Raw genomic sequence first — 16,611 nt, forward strand, 5'->3', positions numbered from 1 at the left:
ATCATCCCCCAGACAAACAGCACTACTAGAGAGGATTAAATAACTACAGATAAATCTATTTTAAATGCAAGACAGATTCTTTAGCCCTTTCGTAAATGGTACCACATTTTGGCTGAACACATTCCATGTGTTTTGGGGAAATGGCTCCAATATCATAATACTCTCCAGTGCAGCTCTAAACATGCCACGAAAGGATGAGAATCTGGATAATAATAATGCAGATCTTTATAAGGTTCAGACAGAAAAGTCCTTTCTCTTGTGAAACCTATGCAAACAAAGCCATAGGCTATAAGCAGAAACAGAACAGAGACTCTGAGACCTGAGGACTTTAATTTCATACAACCTGTGATAATTTGATTTTTTCTGGTGTATGCTAATATGGAGTCATTTAGAAGACTTGGAAAGGTCTGCTTAGCCCTCAACAAGGTTCCTCATCCCTGACCTAGAGGGATTTATGACAATTCATTAAGAACAGAGAAAAACTAGATTAAAATAGGCAGGTTTGGGAAAATGTATTGCTAATGGCTTTTATTTGCTGGGATCAGACAGGAACTGGCAAGAAAGACCCAAGATAGAATTATTTGTTTGCTTCAGAAAGACAGAAAACCAACTACTGTCTTTGTTCCACTGTATTGCTGATTTTTTTATAAGCATTTGTATCAAAAACAGTGACAGTATAATAAATCTGTTCAGAAAATCTAGTTATGATGGCACTTATTGGCATACTTGATTTAATTATCCTTTTTTAAGAATGACCGCTTGTAGGGTAAAGGTGATTCTCTCCCATCTATCTTCCTCTCTGTAGCCCCCGAAACCAAACATAATTCTCAAGAAATAAAATAAAAAATGTTTAGCCTCTGACATCGTTCCTATTCTTAGTGTAGTCAGCATATGCATAGAGGGACTAGAAAATATCTTTAAAGGACAGTAGCAGGAGACTGAAGATGACACTGAAGGCTTTATCTTCTACTTGATTGTAGTTTACTAGTGCATTTGTTACCCATAAAAAAAGCAAATGGAGGAATTTTTTTCCTGAAGGTACAAATAAAAGACATTACTTGCTACCAACAAGCAAAAAAAGAATCATCCGCCATCAGACTAAAACATAATTTCTTAATTATGATGATTACGTTGTCAGTCGTTGACACAGTGACCTGATAGGGCTAGAAATACAAAATGAAACTACCAGCCCATTTATGAAGTTGGAAAAGAAAAGGAAACAAAACGTCATTTGTTCTCTTCTCAAATGGCTTCCTTATGTTCTACAGAACACCAAGCAACTGCAGCTGTTGGGGCAAACTAAAGCTACTTTCACTGCTGCCAGTCACACTCCCAGACACCCTTAAGGAAACCCACAAGCCACACAACTTCATCACTGAGGTTCTTCAAAGTAAGTTCAGCTATAACTTCAGGAAGATTTGCAATAGAAAAGCATGTTCCTCTTAAATAACTACACTTTCAGTATACTCCTGCTTCTCATTCCCTCTGCTCTGGTGCTTCCTTCACCGGTATTTACTCTAAATCAGCAGTACCTTCCTCTTGGCTAGAAACCATAGAGATTTAAACCGTAATGGCAAAAGATGTAAGTTATTGGACAAGCTTGGACAAAGGAAAAGAACACAGAAGAAATTTTAAGTAGGGTGCAAGTTGGGATATCCTGGAAAACACAGTAAGGATTGGGCGTATCTGAGGTTTCCCCCTGCATTCCTGCTGGGACAGTCTCGAGTACTCCAGAGGCCACTTTATGGGCTAAACATTGTGGCTGGTCAGGAAATCTGTGTGTGGCTGGGACACTACAGCAACATAATTTAACTGAGGCCTCTGTCTGGCAAAAGAATGATGCTGGATAAGATTTTCAGCTGATGGAGCAGTGTATAAAACAAAGGCAGCACAAGGTAACAGCTGCTGCTTTCCGCCCAGTTCTGTTGATCTCTGTAGTACCTAATTCTCTCAGATGACAGTAAGTACTCTACTTAATGTTAAAGAGGTGGATGTACTAGTCTAATTTAAGTTTTGTAAAATATGGAGAACATCACAATAAAACTGTCTATAATTACAGAAAATAACAGCTCTTTGTAACTGTTCCAAATTGGATACAGATGGAACATGTTAAAGGAAACTAAATTCTTCTATTAAGGAAGTAACTTCTATTTTAATTTTTTTTTTTAATTAAAAATCATTGATGCTGATGATGTAACATACAAAGTATATAAAGGTAGGTTATATCACAGTTGTGGCTGATTTCAGTTTGTTGATTTGTTTAAATGAACCAAAATGTTTGCACTGATCTTTCAAAACAATCTGAATGGGCACCTAGAATCTTTATCAGAAGGATCTAACTAGTTAAGCCTAATCCCTTCAACAATGCCCTCATGAACCACATACAATATATACTGGAGTAATCTGGTATACACAGAAGACACATCACCCTGACATGTCAAAAAAGTACATAAACCTATATGATATTGTATCCTGAATGCTGATAACAGACTATATTTCAACTTGTGTAGGGTTTTTTGAAAAGCAATGATTCTCTGATCTCTGCCAAATTACCTAAAGAGAGTATCCACACTACATTGCTAAAAGAAACCTTGAGATGAAATCCCCTTTAACACCCGTTAGCACAACTTTTCCATCTACTCTAGGGCTTTTAAGGTTTAGCTAAATTGAGCTAGCTAAAATACATGCTTTTTCTAGTGGAGACAAGTCTTTGGCACATTTCCCCTCAAAAAAGTCATAGAGAACAAAGAACTAGTAAGATATTCAGCAAATTCAGCCTCTGGCAAACTAAGGTAAATAGAAAGCTCTTCTGTCAAGAACTTCTCATTGAGAATGCTCTGCCTACAGACAGCCCTTTCACAGTTAAGCCAAGAGATTTTTTTGCACAAGCTCTTTGCGTAGTTTCAACTCTTGTGGTGTAATACAGTCAAAGTAGTGATCTGAGATAATAAAGCTCCAGTCCAGCTACAGCTTTAAATGGTAGTACTAGTAATGTTCTGGCACCATCTGATGTTTTTTGTTTTGCTTGCCTGGGTATAATCTCTAGGCAGCCACACTTTGTTTAGTCAGTGAAACTAAAGAAGAAAACAGACTACTACAGTCATATGCAGCTTGAAAAAGAATGTTATCAAAATTAACAAGCTGGGGTTCAAGACTGAATTGTGCATTAGCTATATTAAACTGGTAACACCATGCATAAACACACCACCAGGTGACTCCCAAGGGTATTAGAAAGTCAAAGCCATAAATTCCACTTGGTAACAAACTAGTAAGCAATGCGACATGTGAAATGGGAAGATGAATTAGAAACATGGAAGTATTTCTTATTTTCTAAAATCAAACGCAAAAGCTCTGCTTTTGAGTAATTCTTTTTCACAAAAGGGGTAACTGGGGTGATTTTTCTACTAAAATTAGTTTAACTTAATATAAAGTTTCAGTGTTGTAAGACACCAGATCTAATTCAGCCCTACTATAAAGGGATTTTTATATTAAAAACAAAACAGGTGGAGAAAAAAAGGAAAAAAGTTATTAAATTAATACTGTAAGGATTGCATGACAAACACAAACCTCATGGTAAAAGCATGATTGCTATTGCTGTACTGTTGATCCCTAGGAAGGAACATGAATATGGGTCCTTTGAAGTTTTTATGTTAAAGTACAACTGAAGTTATGTACTTATGTCAGAGAAGATCAGTGCCAAAAAACATGCCTTGCACTCAACAACAGTTTTACAATTGTCCATAGCTCCTGGGGAATTCATTCCACGTTCTTGGATCAGTCCACAGGAAAGCTGTGTCCCATTTAAATAAGCCTTACCCTTAAAAGGTTATCTCAAGTCATGAATGTTTTTTATACACTCTGGCCACGTAGCCCTTCAGAAGCCCCGGGCCCTTGGACTTGGTTAGGAAGCCCAAGAGGTGCTTTGGACGGGCAAACAACAGAGAAACAAAGGGACAAGCACAACAGCAAGAAAAATGAAAAGGTGCTGTGGTGCCCAGTATTTTAGGGGCCAGGATAACGCCCTCCCGCCCTCACACTACCGAAGCGGCAAGGCGTCGTGCCCTCGCCACACCACTGCCACCGCACAGCCCTCCCTCACACCTCGCCCTCTGCCTCCCCAGAGCCCTGAGGGGAAGCCCCACCACTTCAGGGACCCCCAGGCAGCACGCACAAACCCAAGCCCTCCGGACGCCCCCACTCCTCACGCTCCCCTCACCACCCGCTCCCGCCCGCTTTTCCATTGCCTCACCGCGCCCCGCCTCCCTCCCCGCGACGCGCGTCCCCGCTGCGCGCGCAAACCACGCCCCTTCCTCGCCCGCCCTCCAGGGAAGTGTGGCTCCTGGCCCCGCCCCCTCGCTGCGTGCCCCGCCCCCTTCCCTCCTGGCGGCCGCCGTGTCTCTCCCCTGCTCCCCTCACCGAACGGGCGGTGTGCGCGGTGGTGCCGGTTCGGTGCCTAAGATGGCGTCTATCATGGAGGGCCCGCTGAGCAAATGGACCAATGTCATGAAGGGCTGGCAGTACCGCTGGTTCGTGCTGGACTATAACGCCGGGCTCCTCTCCTACTACACGGTGAGGGGCAGCGGCGGGCCGGGCGGGTGAGGAGCCGGGAGACCGGTTGAGGCGCAGGGTGGGGGTGGGGAGGGGACTCGGGGCGGTGTGAGTGCTCGGCTGGCCAATGGGGAAGGAGGAGGCGGCAGCAGCAGCCAATGGGGTGGCCCTGCGGGGAGATTTATCGGTGGGGGCGAGCGGCGTTGTTATTGTTGGCGGCCGGCGCGGGGGGAGGGGGCGGCTCCGGGGCGGGGTCGTTGGGCGGGAGCGGCCGTTGCCCCCTGGCGGGGAGTTCCCTGGCGGCCGGTGGCTCCGGGGCTGGCGTCGCCAGTGGAGTCTCGGAAGCCGTAGGTGGTTCCCGCCGCCTCCTGGGGCCTCACGCCCACCCCCGGACGGGTGGCGACTCCTCTGCCCCGGGGGAGCGGGGGCGGCCCGCTCGCTCCGGGTGCTCCGGAGCCTTGCTCAGTGATAGCCCCGGGCTCCTGGGTCCCGCTGCCTCAGCGCCCCCCCTCTCTGTCTCCGGGAACTTGCTCTCGCCCTGGTTTGGCCCGCTCTGCCCGGGCGGCGGGCCCGTGAGGGTGCCGCCTTCCCGGGCTGCTCGGCTCAGAAGCGTTTGCGCGGAGCAGCGATCTTCCCTGTTACTTCTCACCCGAGGGCCACGGACACGTTATCGCTGCACATGCCGCCTTCGGTGCCTCAACGGCCGGTTGCTTCCCAGTTTGAGATTGACTTTCCTCTTCCCGTTGAGCGCTTCCTACTTTCAAGCACGAACTTTGAAAGTGCAGTGCATTAAAAGACAGTGATGTTTTTCTTGACTGTTTTTGCGTAACTGCTGACGGATCCTGACTTGCTGGCTTGTTCAGCTTCTTATATAAAAATGTGAATTGTTACAAATACTTTAACAGTACAAATTAATTTTTTTTCAAGGATATGCCCTTAAATGAGAAGGCTAACGGGCTGAACCACATGCACAGTTAAGTTTTCTTAGCATGGAGCAATTACTATTAGTGTGTCAGTCTGAAAAAACCAACAGATTTAACCTGTAGCAAATTGTAATAGATTTGCAGCAAATAACTTGGAGTATCATGCTGTCTGTGGAGGTCTATTCATACGGAAGCATTGCATATAACCCTTTTTTTCCTTAAATCTGGATTTCCAGCCCTACTAGGAGAGTGCTTATCTCTCCAGACAGGAGTTTATAAGGCTCTCAGCATAAAGCAGTTACAGACTCTCAAACAATTTTGGTTCATGTAGGTTCAAAATCCCTCACCTGGAATATGGATGAAGAAATAAAAGTGCTTTTATAGTTGCTTTTTAATGGCTGTTCAAATGTCAACTGTTTGACGGAGGTGAATTAGTGAGTGTAGTCTAAGTAGAGGTCCAAGGTGCAAAGTCATTTAATGCTCAACTACAGAAATGGAAACATTTCCTGATGACTAGTGCGTATAATAATAATTCTGGTTATTGCAGTGATTTTCATTGTATGGTCTTCACCTGTTTAATAAAAATCAGTTCTTGTATTTAATTATTTCCTATTATTAGATATCCCTACATAATGCATTACACTTTTATTTTGTATAATTTATTATGTTCCCTGTTATTATAATGACTGTTAGTGCAGAAATTTAAAAATCCCTTTATTAACTACCTGTCCTAAAAAATTGAAGTTGGAAACAAGAAATCATGTTCTCTGCTTTGTGTCCCTTTATGACTAAGAAATGCCTGCAGTTAACGTTTATTTTAGAATACTTGCTTTATCCATGTGCTATCTTTTCTGCACATATGTCTGTAAAGTACGTGTTATGCCATTCTCTAGACATCTGAATTCGTTCTTGTACCTAAGGGTGTGTATCGTGTTGAAAGACTGGCTGCCAAAAGAACTGGTCTTTCAGCATGCGTGCTTCTTCATGTGTCCTGGCATGATTACTCATCGGGCTGCAGGGTCAGCCGGAGCATGGGTTTGAAAGATAATTCAGATCAAGTCCAAGTTGACTGCATGCCTCACAAGTACTAATATTAGTATTAGTATTGAGAAGGTAGTGGGGTGCTGTTTCTTTCAGCTCTACCTTTAGTTTTAGAATAACAACTCCTATGGTAGTTTATAAGGCTGTGGTACATAAGCAACGTTAATTTGGAATGTTGGCAGGTTTGGGGGCTTTATTTACATGGGGAAATGGCCTGTTGTGATTCTGTATATGCAGGCTTGTATTTTGAATTAAAGGCTTATCTATGTGATCAGGTACATAGGGTCAGGTACTCCATTCCCTGTGAACCAGTTTCAGTCTGAAGCAATATATGGTTGCCTTGCTCTGCTTGTGTAACTGGATGATTTTTGAGCCTGAAACTGGCCCTTCCCTATGAGTGTAATGCATGGGTGGGGTAGGCTGAGATTGTTTCAACCTGGCTGTATAGGTATGCCACCTGGAAACAGTTTTGCTGATAGGAGAGATTACAGTTAACTGATCAGTTTTTACCTGCTCTTCACCTCTTGCAGACTCTTTAGTCCATTTCCATCCAGAAAGTTGCACGTGCAGGACCCAGTTTCTCCAGTAGATCCAATCGCCAATTAACCTTTGGCAAAGGAGCTGTGGAAAATGGCAGGGTAATAACTTCTGATGCAGCTGAATTTCCATCAGAGCTAGATCCAGAAACACGTGTCTCTTCATAGGTGTGTCCTTGCACTGTTGTTGGTAGTAACTTAAAATAGACTGCAGAAAAGTACCCTTAATGTGGAATAAACATTCAGAGTTAGTGCGCAATAGTATTGTGCTTGTGGGGAAAACAAAAAAAAAAAGCAGCACCTAAATTAGTATGCTTTGTCTTTTGGTAAAATGCATAGATCCAAATATGATTTGGATACATACATCAGAAGCAAATGCGTTCAATTAAAATTACATTTCTGACATGATTAGAAATTTCAAGGAACAAGGCAAAAGATTTTACCTGAAGACTGAGTCAGAAAAAAATGAGAATTTAATTTTTATGCTTATTTCTATTTTCATTTGTGTATTCCTTCCTCTCTGTTTAGTTGTATTGCAGCGAACACTAGTAGTACTACTTACGAGTGGGAATACAAATGTTTCTCACATGCGTTTCCAAGTTGGTTTACAAAGGTTTTTTACAATGCCAAATTGTTTGCTTTTTCCACTTCTGCAGTTTCTGGAGTTTTTTTCTTTTTCAGAATAGAAATGTACATCCTCAAATTTGCTTATAATTACATTTGTTTAAATTTATTTATGAATTATATATTTCAGAGAGTATGATCTCGACTTGTAATCCAAACATTGTCTTTACATGGTTTTGCTATAATGAATATATTGAATATTGAATAAATGATTGTCTGATATCAGTAAATGGTTTCTTTTTTGGTTTTTTGAAGAGCAAAATATGAAATAAATGACTGAGTGCCATTTTTGATCAGTTTGACCAATGGTTTGACAAATTACTTCTTTTTCTCCCTCAATAGTCTTTGATTTGTGAATCCACCCATGTTTTCTCTTGAAGGTATAGCAAATGTAAGTCTACTGAAGCATTGTGAGTTTTTCAGTGTGTTATTGGTGGCACTGACAATACTTAACAGAAAAGTCTCGAAGTGGCTCATTTCTGCCTTCTGCTGGCACAGGAGCTGTAGAGCTGTTCCCTGAGCTGGATTCCAGCTGAAAAATAACTTTCTGCAGATTTTTTTTTTTTCCAGTTCTGTCATTTGTTTTCTGCATGTCAGTATAAAAATGTGTGTTAGCATTATACTGGAAGATAGCAGGAAGACAAAGAAATGGCTAGAGAGGAAGAGGGAGTTGAACGCAATTTGCTTCTTGTTTGTGTTTTCTGGCAGAAGTGCTGTCTTAAATACACATCAGCTATAGCCTTGATTACCCTTGGGAATCCTGTAGAAATAATCCAGAGAACCCCTCAAGGTTGAAAATCTGATTTAAATTCTTGTTTTAATTGTACTCTTTAAATAAATATTTTATTTGTATAATAAATTGAAAGCAGAACTGGCATAGCTGTGCAAACAATGCTAAAACTAGGGCCAGTAGATAGGAAGTTCCTTAAAATACTTTAAAACTTTGTGGATATTTACATATGGTGGTATTGAAAGAAGAACTGTTCAAAATGTTGTAGACTTAAACAGCTGGATTGTATAATGAATGAGGGTTGCAAGAAAAAATTGTTGTGTATGACAAGTCCATAGTGTGTATTCTTGAAACAAAACTGGGTAGCCTCCCATCATCTTAAGGTTCTTGCACCAGTAAATGCCTAAATAGATTTAAATGCTTAGATATTCTGTTGTTGTTTTGTTAATTATTCCATCAAACTACTTTTAAAAACATATGCTGGTTGAATGCTTTCAGGAGCAAAATCTGTGTGAAAACAGTCATTAGGAGGAAGTAGTTGTGGTGGCGTAAAAATATTTTTTACATCCTTTTTAAAGTTTGCTGCTAGTTAGCAACTTTAATACTGGTTGTACTGTATTGAAGAACTGCTTGTGGATTGGACAATCCAGATATTGAGGAGGGGGACTCACATTTTGCAGCAGTTTCATGAATTTTTGGTGATGTGAAAACAAGTCTTGTTAACTTGATTTCAGATGATGCCTCTGGAGTCGTGGCTCAGTGCCCCTATGGTAAAGACTTTCAGTTGAATGCATTTTCCTGCTTTTTCCAAATACAGTTTCTCAATCAACAGCTGTGTGCAAAAATCCCAAGAAAGCAGGAAAAAACCTATCTGCTTTTGCACAAACATTTCCTTTGAGGTCTCTGCTTTCCATTCTGAGCTGAGGTGACACTTTTCCCTGTAATAACTTGATCTGTCACATGCACTGCAAACAGATCAGTGAGTCTAATAAAAACAGACAGAACTATAAGCAAAATAGGTATAATAAGAAAAAGTATTCTGAATTTACAGACATGGGATAAAAAATATTGATGGCTATTATGCACTACTAAATTGAATTTTGTACATAGTTCTAACTTTGTATCGCAGGTTTTGATGCACCGAATAAATAGTTATAGGATTATAATTTAAGTAGTTGACTCCTCTTTAGTAGTTAGGCTATGGGTCTGGTTTTGGGTCCCCCAATACCTGATCCTGCTTTGCAGTGCATGTCGTTGGCATTTCTCATCCAATATAAACATATTGTGCCTGTTCAGATTTGTTAAAAAATATTTGATGGGTTAATTTTGTACTGGCACTCTGAACTGCATGTTGTCTGGCCTCTCAAAGCCATCCATGTTGTCTGCTCCATTAATATGATGAAGTGTAGTTGGGTGCTCATGTAGGATCTGGATCAAGGTGGGTACAGTTTGGCAAATCAGAAGAGTACAGATCATGTGCTGTGGGTCCAAAGAAGACCAGTTCAGTGCTAAATCTGTTAGCTTACCTGCAAAATGTCATCTATTGCATGTTTTTTATATTTTCTTTATTAGGTGTGCAAAATAAAACCAGTAGCAATCTAGAGGATCAATTGTTTTTTGTTGTTAGATCAACTTAGTTTAAGGTTTCTAGCTATTTAAAAGTTTCCTCAATGCAGGTTGCGAATGGAGCAATGAAGCTGAGTCTAACGAGCTAATGAATTGTCAGGTGACAGAGGCATTTTAATGAATAAGCTTTATTTAAAATAACTTAGAATTATACAGTAGGAACTTTTAATAGCAATTACAATATTTAGAAATTTGAAAAGATAACATGGTGATCAGATACCATGTCCTGTTGGAGATACAGGCTGTTTAGTCTGTAGCTCTGCTTCTTGGGGAAGAGGGTTGTATGATTGTGCTGTATCTTTTACACCTTGATCCAGTTAAGGCCTCTCATACATTAATTTCTTGTACGATTCTATAAGCAGTGTAATGCTTTTCTATGTCAGAAACCATAAATTGTTGCCTTACCTTTTTTGGATATACATGGCATCTGTTGGGGTTAAATGAGCCCCAGAGGCATCCTCAGTTATTGCTGCAGTGTTTTGGTTCCTGCTTTATGACTGCATCCATAGAAGTCAAAGCTAAAGCTTTAAAGACGGAAACAACATGGCTGTTAGATGATGTCCCTGTGCTCGAGGAAGTCCTCCTCTGAGACTGGGGTGTGCCTTGTAAGGCTGCTAGAGGAATGGTGGGCTGGGAACAGCATGTAAAGTTTTTAAATTGTTGGGGTTTATTTCTGCTTGAAAAATGAGCGTTGCCTTAGCATTTGATGAGAATGGCTGTTACGGAAAGTGGTCCAAACTAAAGCTTCTCCTGTAGACGTAGCTGAACTGCAAAAATCACTGTTTATAAATAGAGCTTGTTACAGGTTCTTAATCCCTAATGGAAAATAAATGGCGTGAGTGGTTTTGCTCATCTGTGTACTTATGTTAGAGATTTCCTTGACGGCACTATGTGAGTCAAGAATGTACCTCTTCAAGTTCTGTGCACGTCTGCAAAAGCAGAACTTGCGCCTCGGAAGTCTTGGAGGCAGACAGCAGCTGGGTTTTATATTGAAAACTTAAACTTTCCATGCAACAGCTAAAACTTACACGAAATACAAGTAGTTCTAAAGATGAAGGAGGGCTGGGGTCCCTTGGGGAGGTTAGGATTTTAATTTTGTTTTTTTAAATAGACTCAGGCATTATTTTCATTTCCCTAAGAAGTTGTAGGTTACCTGAAATGCCTTATGTGAGATCAATTCTGTATTGGATCAACTTCACTGTGTGGATGTAAGAAAGAAACCAATAAAGTCCATATTTTTGGGGGGAGATACTTACATTCCTCCTAGAGTAATACTGTATAGCTTTGTTCATTTTTACAATGTTTTATTTGAGGTTCGGCTGAAATTTATCTCATGTTGCTGTCTGCTTGTAACCTGTTCAAGTCCATTATCATCAAAATCAGTACACTGTGTATTGAAAGTGTATTAAAAATGTCATTTTATCTGGTTATAAAACATCACTGAAAAAAGATAGCTGCATATTAAAACTTTAAATAGAAAAAGAAAGAAAAATGTGACTTTTTATTAGCCATTCAGAGATGTCTTTCTGCTGTATTGGGTTTTGTTCAGTGAAATGGAACCATTCCTCAAAACGGTTATGGGATTTTCCAAGAATACTTGACCAAGTATAGGGCATATTGGATACTCATTGCCTAATTTTAACCAAAGGGTAAAACATAATGCTCTAAGGGGAAGCTGAAGCTATCTGAATTGTAGTTTTTATAAAATCTTTTTTTTTTTTTTTGCGGGGGCAAATCTAAAATGTCATCCGAGTTATGTTTTAAAGTACTCTCCTGCAGCAATCAGTAAAAGATTTGCTGTATTCCAATGAGAGAATAGAGCACTATGTGTGATGCTTTAGTGCACAGGGAATTCAGATGCTGAAATGGTGGGTGCTTTATTCCACTTAGGTACAATGAATTAGATTTACCGCTTCACTGTAATTGGTATTAACCAGTTAAAGCTCTGTCTGAAGATGGCAAAATTCTAAGTATGTAGGACCACATTCTGAACCTGTCCTTTATCTTGTGAATCTTTTTGCAGACTAAGAACATTATAATGTTTAAACTTAATTTCCATTCCATTAACATGTGATGTTCAAGAAAAAGGAAGGCTTTTACAGTATCTTTTGCAGTTGAGTTGATAGTCAATCTGCACAGTGGAAGTCAGGGTTGTTGGGATTCTGCCCTCCCTTGCACTAGGACTAGCTCTTAGCTGGTTAAGGGATCTAAACCAAGTCTCTTCTGCTGCCTTTGCTTTTTGTCTGATTTGGTTCCCTGCCTGTGCTCAGTACAGCGAGCTGGGAGTGCTGTGCCTGGCATACCGGAGGGCCTGGACTTGGTGATCCCAGCAGTCAGACCTGATCCCTTTCTTTCAGCTGCTGCAGACTTGCATCCTCAATCCAGATATTTTCTTTCCTGCTAAGATTATGCCAATATTTCTTCTTGTAACCACCAGAGGGAGTGATAAGCTCTCAGCAGTGTCCTCCCATTGCAGGAGAACTCTCAAGGCAGTGAATGTAAAAAATCAAAGTGTACTCCAGTGAGGTGTGTCCCGAGTATATACAATTTCTGATAGGAAATTATTGGAGTAACTTTGTTTCTAAATCCTTTCTTGGTTTAAAAATAAACTAAAAAAAAAAAAAATTTAAAAAAATCTTCCCTATGTAGAAGTTTTCATTCAGGAAATCTACAAAGAAATTGTATATCTGTAGAATGCATTATGAATGCACTGCTGGTCTTTACTTCCATTTCATTTTGACCAGCCAATCTGTATTGATATGAAAACAAGTAGATTAATACCGATGGTTTCTAACTCAGAAGACAACTCTGACAAATTAGAGACTGAATTGAATGAGAGATCAGCAAAAACATTATTTGAAGCTCTGACTGCTATATTTTTAAATTATATTTAGTGAATAGGACTCGCTATGACTGCTTCATGCTTTTCTTGTAGCTATATCACAAATATGTAGCAAATGAAGAATAATTTGTTGCTGTTAAGACTGTTACTTCTCCTTCCTATCTGTTTTTCCACTGATATAAATAAGATTTCGTTGTCTAATGGCTTCTGTGAAAATAGGGCTGGTCATAATCACATCAGTATATTGTCTAGATGGAATTGTTAAGATACTGTTGGAAAGAAGTGGATATTCAGAAGATGGCAGCAACAGAGTCTGTTCATGAGACACCAGTGATAGCTGTGTTTTCGTGACCTGAAAGAAAGTAGTTTGAATATTTGGAAGGTAAGAGAGAAGGGGTTGTATTTGACAAGACTACCTTTGCAGATAAGGCTACAATGACATGTAATTTATCATTTAAAAAACAGAAAGTGTGTGTGTAGTTAAAAACCAGAAGATATTTTACATCTATCAGAAAACATGACTATTTAGGATGACCAAAATGTTTTCTCTCTTTCTCTCTTTCTCTCTTTCTCTCTTTCTCTCTCTTTCTCTCTTTCTCTCTTTCTCTTAGAGAGTTTGTGTGTGTGCTACTTGGGCTTGCCACTATTGCCCAATAACACTTAGGACATTGGCAGAAAGTTACTGACAAATCTACCTTAGTCGGTGCTGGGAATAGCTGAAAGTTCAACGTAACACAATTTCAAGCTAGAAGTGAGTTGGCTGTTTAGAATTGCCTGTTTGGGGGCTTGAAGTTTTTTCCCCTGGAATTCCCTTGTCAGTGCTTCAAACAGATACTAAAAAAGAGATTCAGTAATTTATCTGCAAGGTAGGCTAGTCTACAGGTTTGAGCATTGGTTGTGGACATAGGAATCCTGTTTTGTGATCTGGGCTCTTACCGCTTAAATGGCTATAAACATAGCTTTTCTGTTGTAATGAAAGCAGGCTGTGCTGTCGAGGAAGTAGACATAGAAACCTATCTAAACATGAGATTTGTATGAAAAGGGGTATGAATCTGGGAAACTTTCTGACAGATATAATTTCATTTGTACAATTCTGCCTACACAGCTGGATTTTGTTATATGGACACTTTTGTGAGAGTAGGAGAGAAAGGAGGAAAATGTAAATCAGTATACTGCCAATTTTTAATATTTCCTAATTCCTTTTGTCACTTCTTTTTACTTTCTATAAAGGTGTGGACTGCACTTTCTGAGTATTTCTTCAAGGTATTTACAAAACTTCTTGAAGTGGGATTTTGTGTTCTTATTTTTTGAAGGATTGCTTTTTCATACAATGGTGGTGTACTTTCTTTGTGTGAGAACTAACCTAATTTGTAACATAGTTTGCATCTTGTTTAGTCAGTCAATAAAACATTCTATAAAAATGCTTTATTCTTTTCTCAGTTGCTTTGAATAACTACCTTCCTCCTTGCAATTCTTACTGTATTTGTTAATCCAGTGATCTGTTTTTTTCTGTTTCAGTCAAAAGACAAAATGATGAGAGGATCACGCCGAGGGTGTGTTAGACTCAGGGTAAGTGTTGTTTTATTCAGTACTTAATGACTTACTGCGTATAATATGGCCTAATGAAGAGAACTGCAAGGAGACTTTTGAGGTTTGGGCTCTGTTCCTGACTCTGCAAAATACTGAAATAGTGAAAGTATTTAAAGAAAGAAAACATTAGAGATCAAGCGACATGCTGGGCTCATTACATTATACAATTTTTTATATTGTATAAAAACATTATACATTTTATACATTGTATAAAAAGCATTATATGACAGTAAGATGGGTCAGTAGTAGCATGCCATGAAAAAATTGCTGTTTGCAGTTCTCTTTTTTTTTGTATGGAGATATATATGTATATGCATATATGTTCTGTACCTATAGAAATCCTTGCAAAACTGCTTCCTTCTGTCCTTCTGATTTGCCTTTATTCTCTTACTGTGTCCTCCATTCTGCCAGCTTGGACACTCTTTAGGCCTGCCACTTAGCTGTGCTTGAGCTTAGTGAAACAAAAGAGGACAGGAAAGGGAAAGAACACAGTAGGCAAAGTTTTTTGAAGTATCAGCTGTGTGGGGAGGTACAAATTCGAGAAAAAGAGGTAAAAAGATACAGAGTGTGAAAACTGAGTGTTACCTGTTTGAGGCACTCCAGCTTGGGACACTTAACCTTGAGTGCTGCTGTTGTAGCTTGAAATGACAGTACTGAAGTGAGGTGGGAATGCTGTGATGTCTTTGCACATGTCCAGATTCTACCTTGTGGTCATGCATGTACCAAAAATATTTCTTGCACAAGTCCTTTTTCTATATTTTTTCCCGTTCCTCAGAATCTCTGGTTCCAGTACGCAGCAATCTTGTGAAGAGCTGATGTAGATAGGGCGAAGGGGTCAGGAGGATAATGGGTATGAATGGGAGCATTTTGAGTCTTGAAGTAAGAGAAGCATAGGGAAGGTCTGACACAAAATGTGATGAGTGTTGCAACAGAACTCTGCTTCTTCCAGTTATTCCTTCCTTCTGTTGTTACTCCTTTCTAGTCTTTCTGCAGGCCTAATAAAGGGGTACCTAGAGCCTTTTGAGACTCATACAGAGAATCTCCATTCGCTTGGATTCCAGATGACTTTTTTGCACTTTCCCTTGTTTAATGTATTGATATATTAACTTAGTATTTCTTTAAGGGTAACATAAACTCAAAGCACTATCTAGAACATGACATTCCCAAAGGTTCAAGAGGATGTTTTTTGCCTTGTGCAGAAAAATTTAGTATGAAAAAACATGCCTGCTTTATTAGTGTTGTGAGCCTGTCAGTGTGGAGGTTGGCCTCAGCCTGTCAGTTTAGGAAATATTAAAAGTGAACAATCTGTTCAATATTGCATGATCCATCTTTATATGTATTTAACATAAACCAATCCCTTTCTCTTCCCCCATCTGCCACTCTCCCACCCCAAATTACTCTTTGGAGTTTTCTGAAGATTTGCTGACTCCCCCATCATTTCTCTTAATGTGTGTGGGGGTTTTTTGTGAGGGAGGAAGGAATCTTTCTTTTTTTTTCTGCTTTTGTAAAGCAGCTATTCTGGCAGATGACAGTGATACTGATAGCTGAACAGATGGGCTGCTGCAGTCTGAAATTCTATCAAAGAGGTTTTCTGTTTAGAGTAATTGTTGATTTGTAACTGTAGGTGTGAACATAAACAAACATGTAATTTAAGGAATTTGGCTAAAATACTTCCTTTTTTTCTTGAATGGATTTTAAAATCTTGTTCCTTACCTTTTTGCTCTTGATACACGTTTCATAGGCCTGAATCTTCAAATTCTTTTGTTGACTGTCATAGTGTACTTAGGAAGGTGTGTTCACAGAGGAATCTATGTCATCTGTACTATGCTTAAGTCCTGCTTAAGTTTTCTGGAATATACACTTAAACTTTCACACCTTAATTTTTCTGTTACTTTTTCATATGTATAATCTGCATGACAACAGAAGCATCTTCTGGTCCATTGTTTCATGTCACTGGCACACTGCATGATTACCAGGTAGTCTGCGAATGTAATGGTGTCGTGGTTTAACCCCAGCTGGTAACTAAGCACCACAGCCACTCATGCACTCATTCCCCCAGTGGGATGGGGAGGAGAATGGAAAAAAAAAACAACTTATGGGTTGAGATAAGGACAGTTTAACAGGATAACAAAGGAAGAGAATAACAACAAC

General features: G+C 39.7%; 1 protein-coding gene across 2 annotated transcripts in view; it reads left to right on the plus strand.

Moving 5' to 3' along the window:
• The first annotated feature begins 4,368 nt into the window (after positions 1-4,368).
• Positions 4,369-16,611, plus strand: part of OSBPL9 (oxysterol binding protein like 9) — a 64,998-nt gene continuing 52,755 nt past the window's right edge. For both annotated transcript variants that reach the window (XM_054833595.1, XM_054833598.1), the window contains exons 1-2: positions 4,369-4,569; positions 14,389-14,439. In XM_054833595.1, coding sequence (XP_054689570.1) covers positions 4,459-4,569; positions 14,389-14,439 — 162 coding nt within the window. In that variant the 5' untranslated portion in view covers positions 4,369-4,458. The remainder of the gene's footprint in view (positions 4,570-14,388; positions 14,440-16,611) is intronic.

The sequence above is a fragment of the Grus americana genome, chromosome 8 (genome assembly GCF_028858705.1).
Source record: "Grus americana isolate bGruAme1 chromosome 8, bGruAme1.mat, whole genome shotgun sequence".
In the NCBI taxonomy this organism is placed as follows: Eukaryota; Metazoa; Chordata; class Aves; order Gruiformes; family Gruidae; genus Grus; species Grus americana.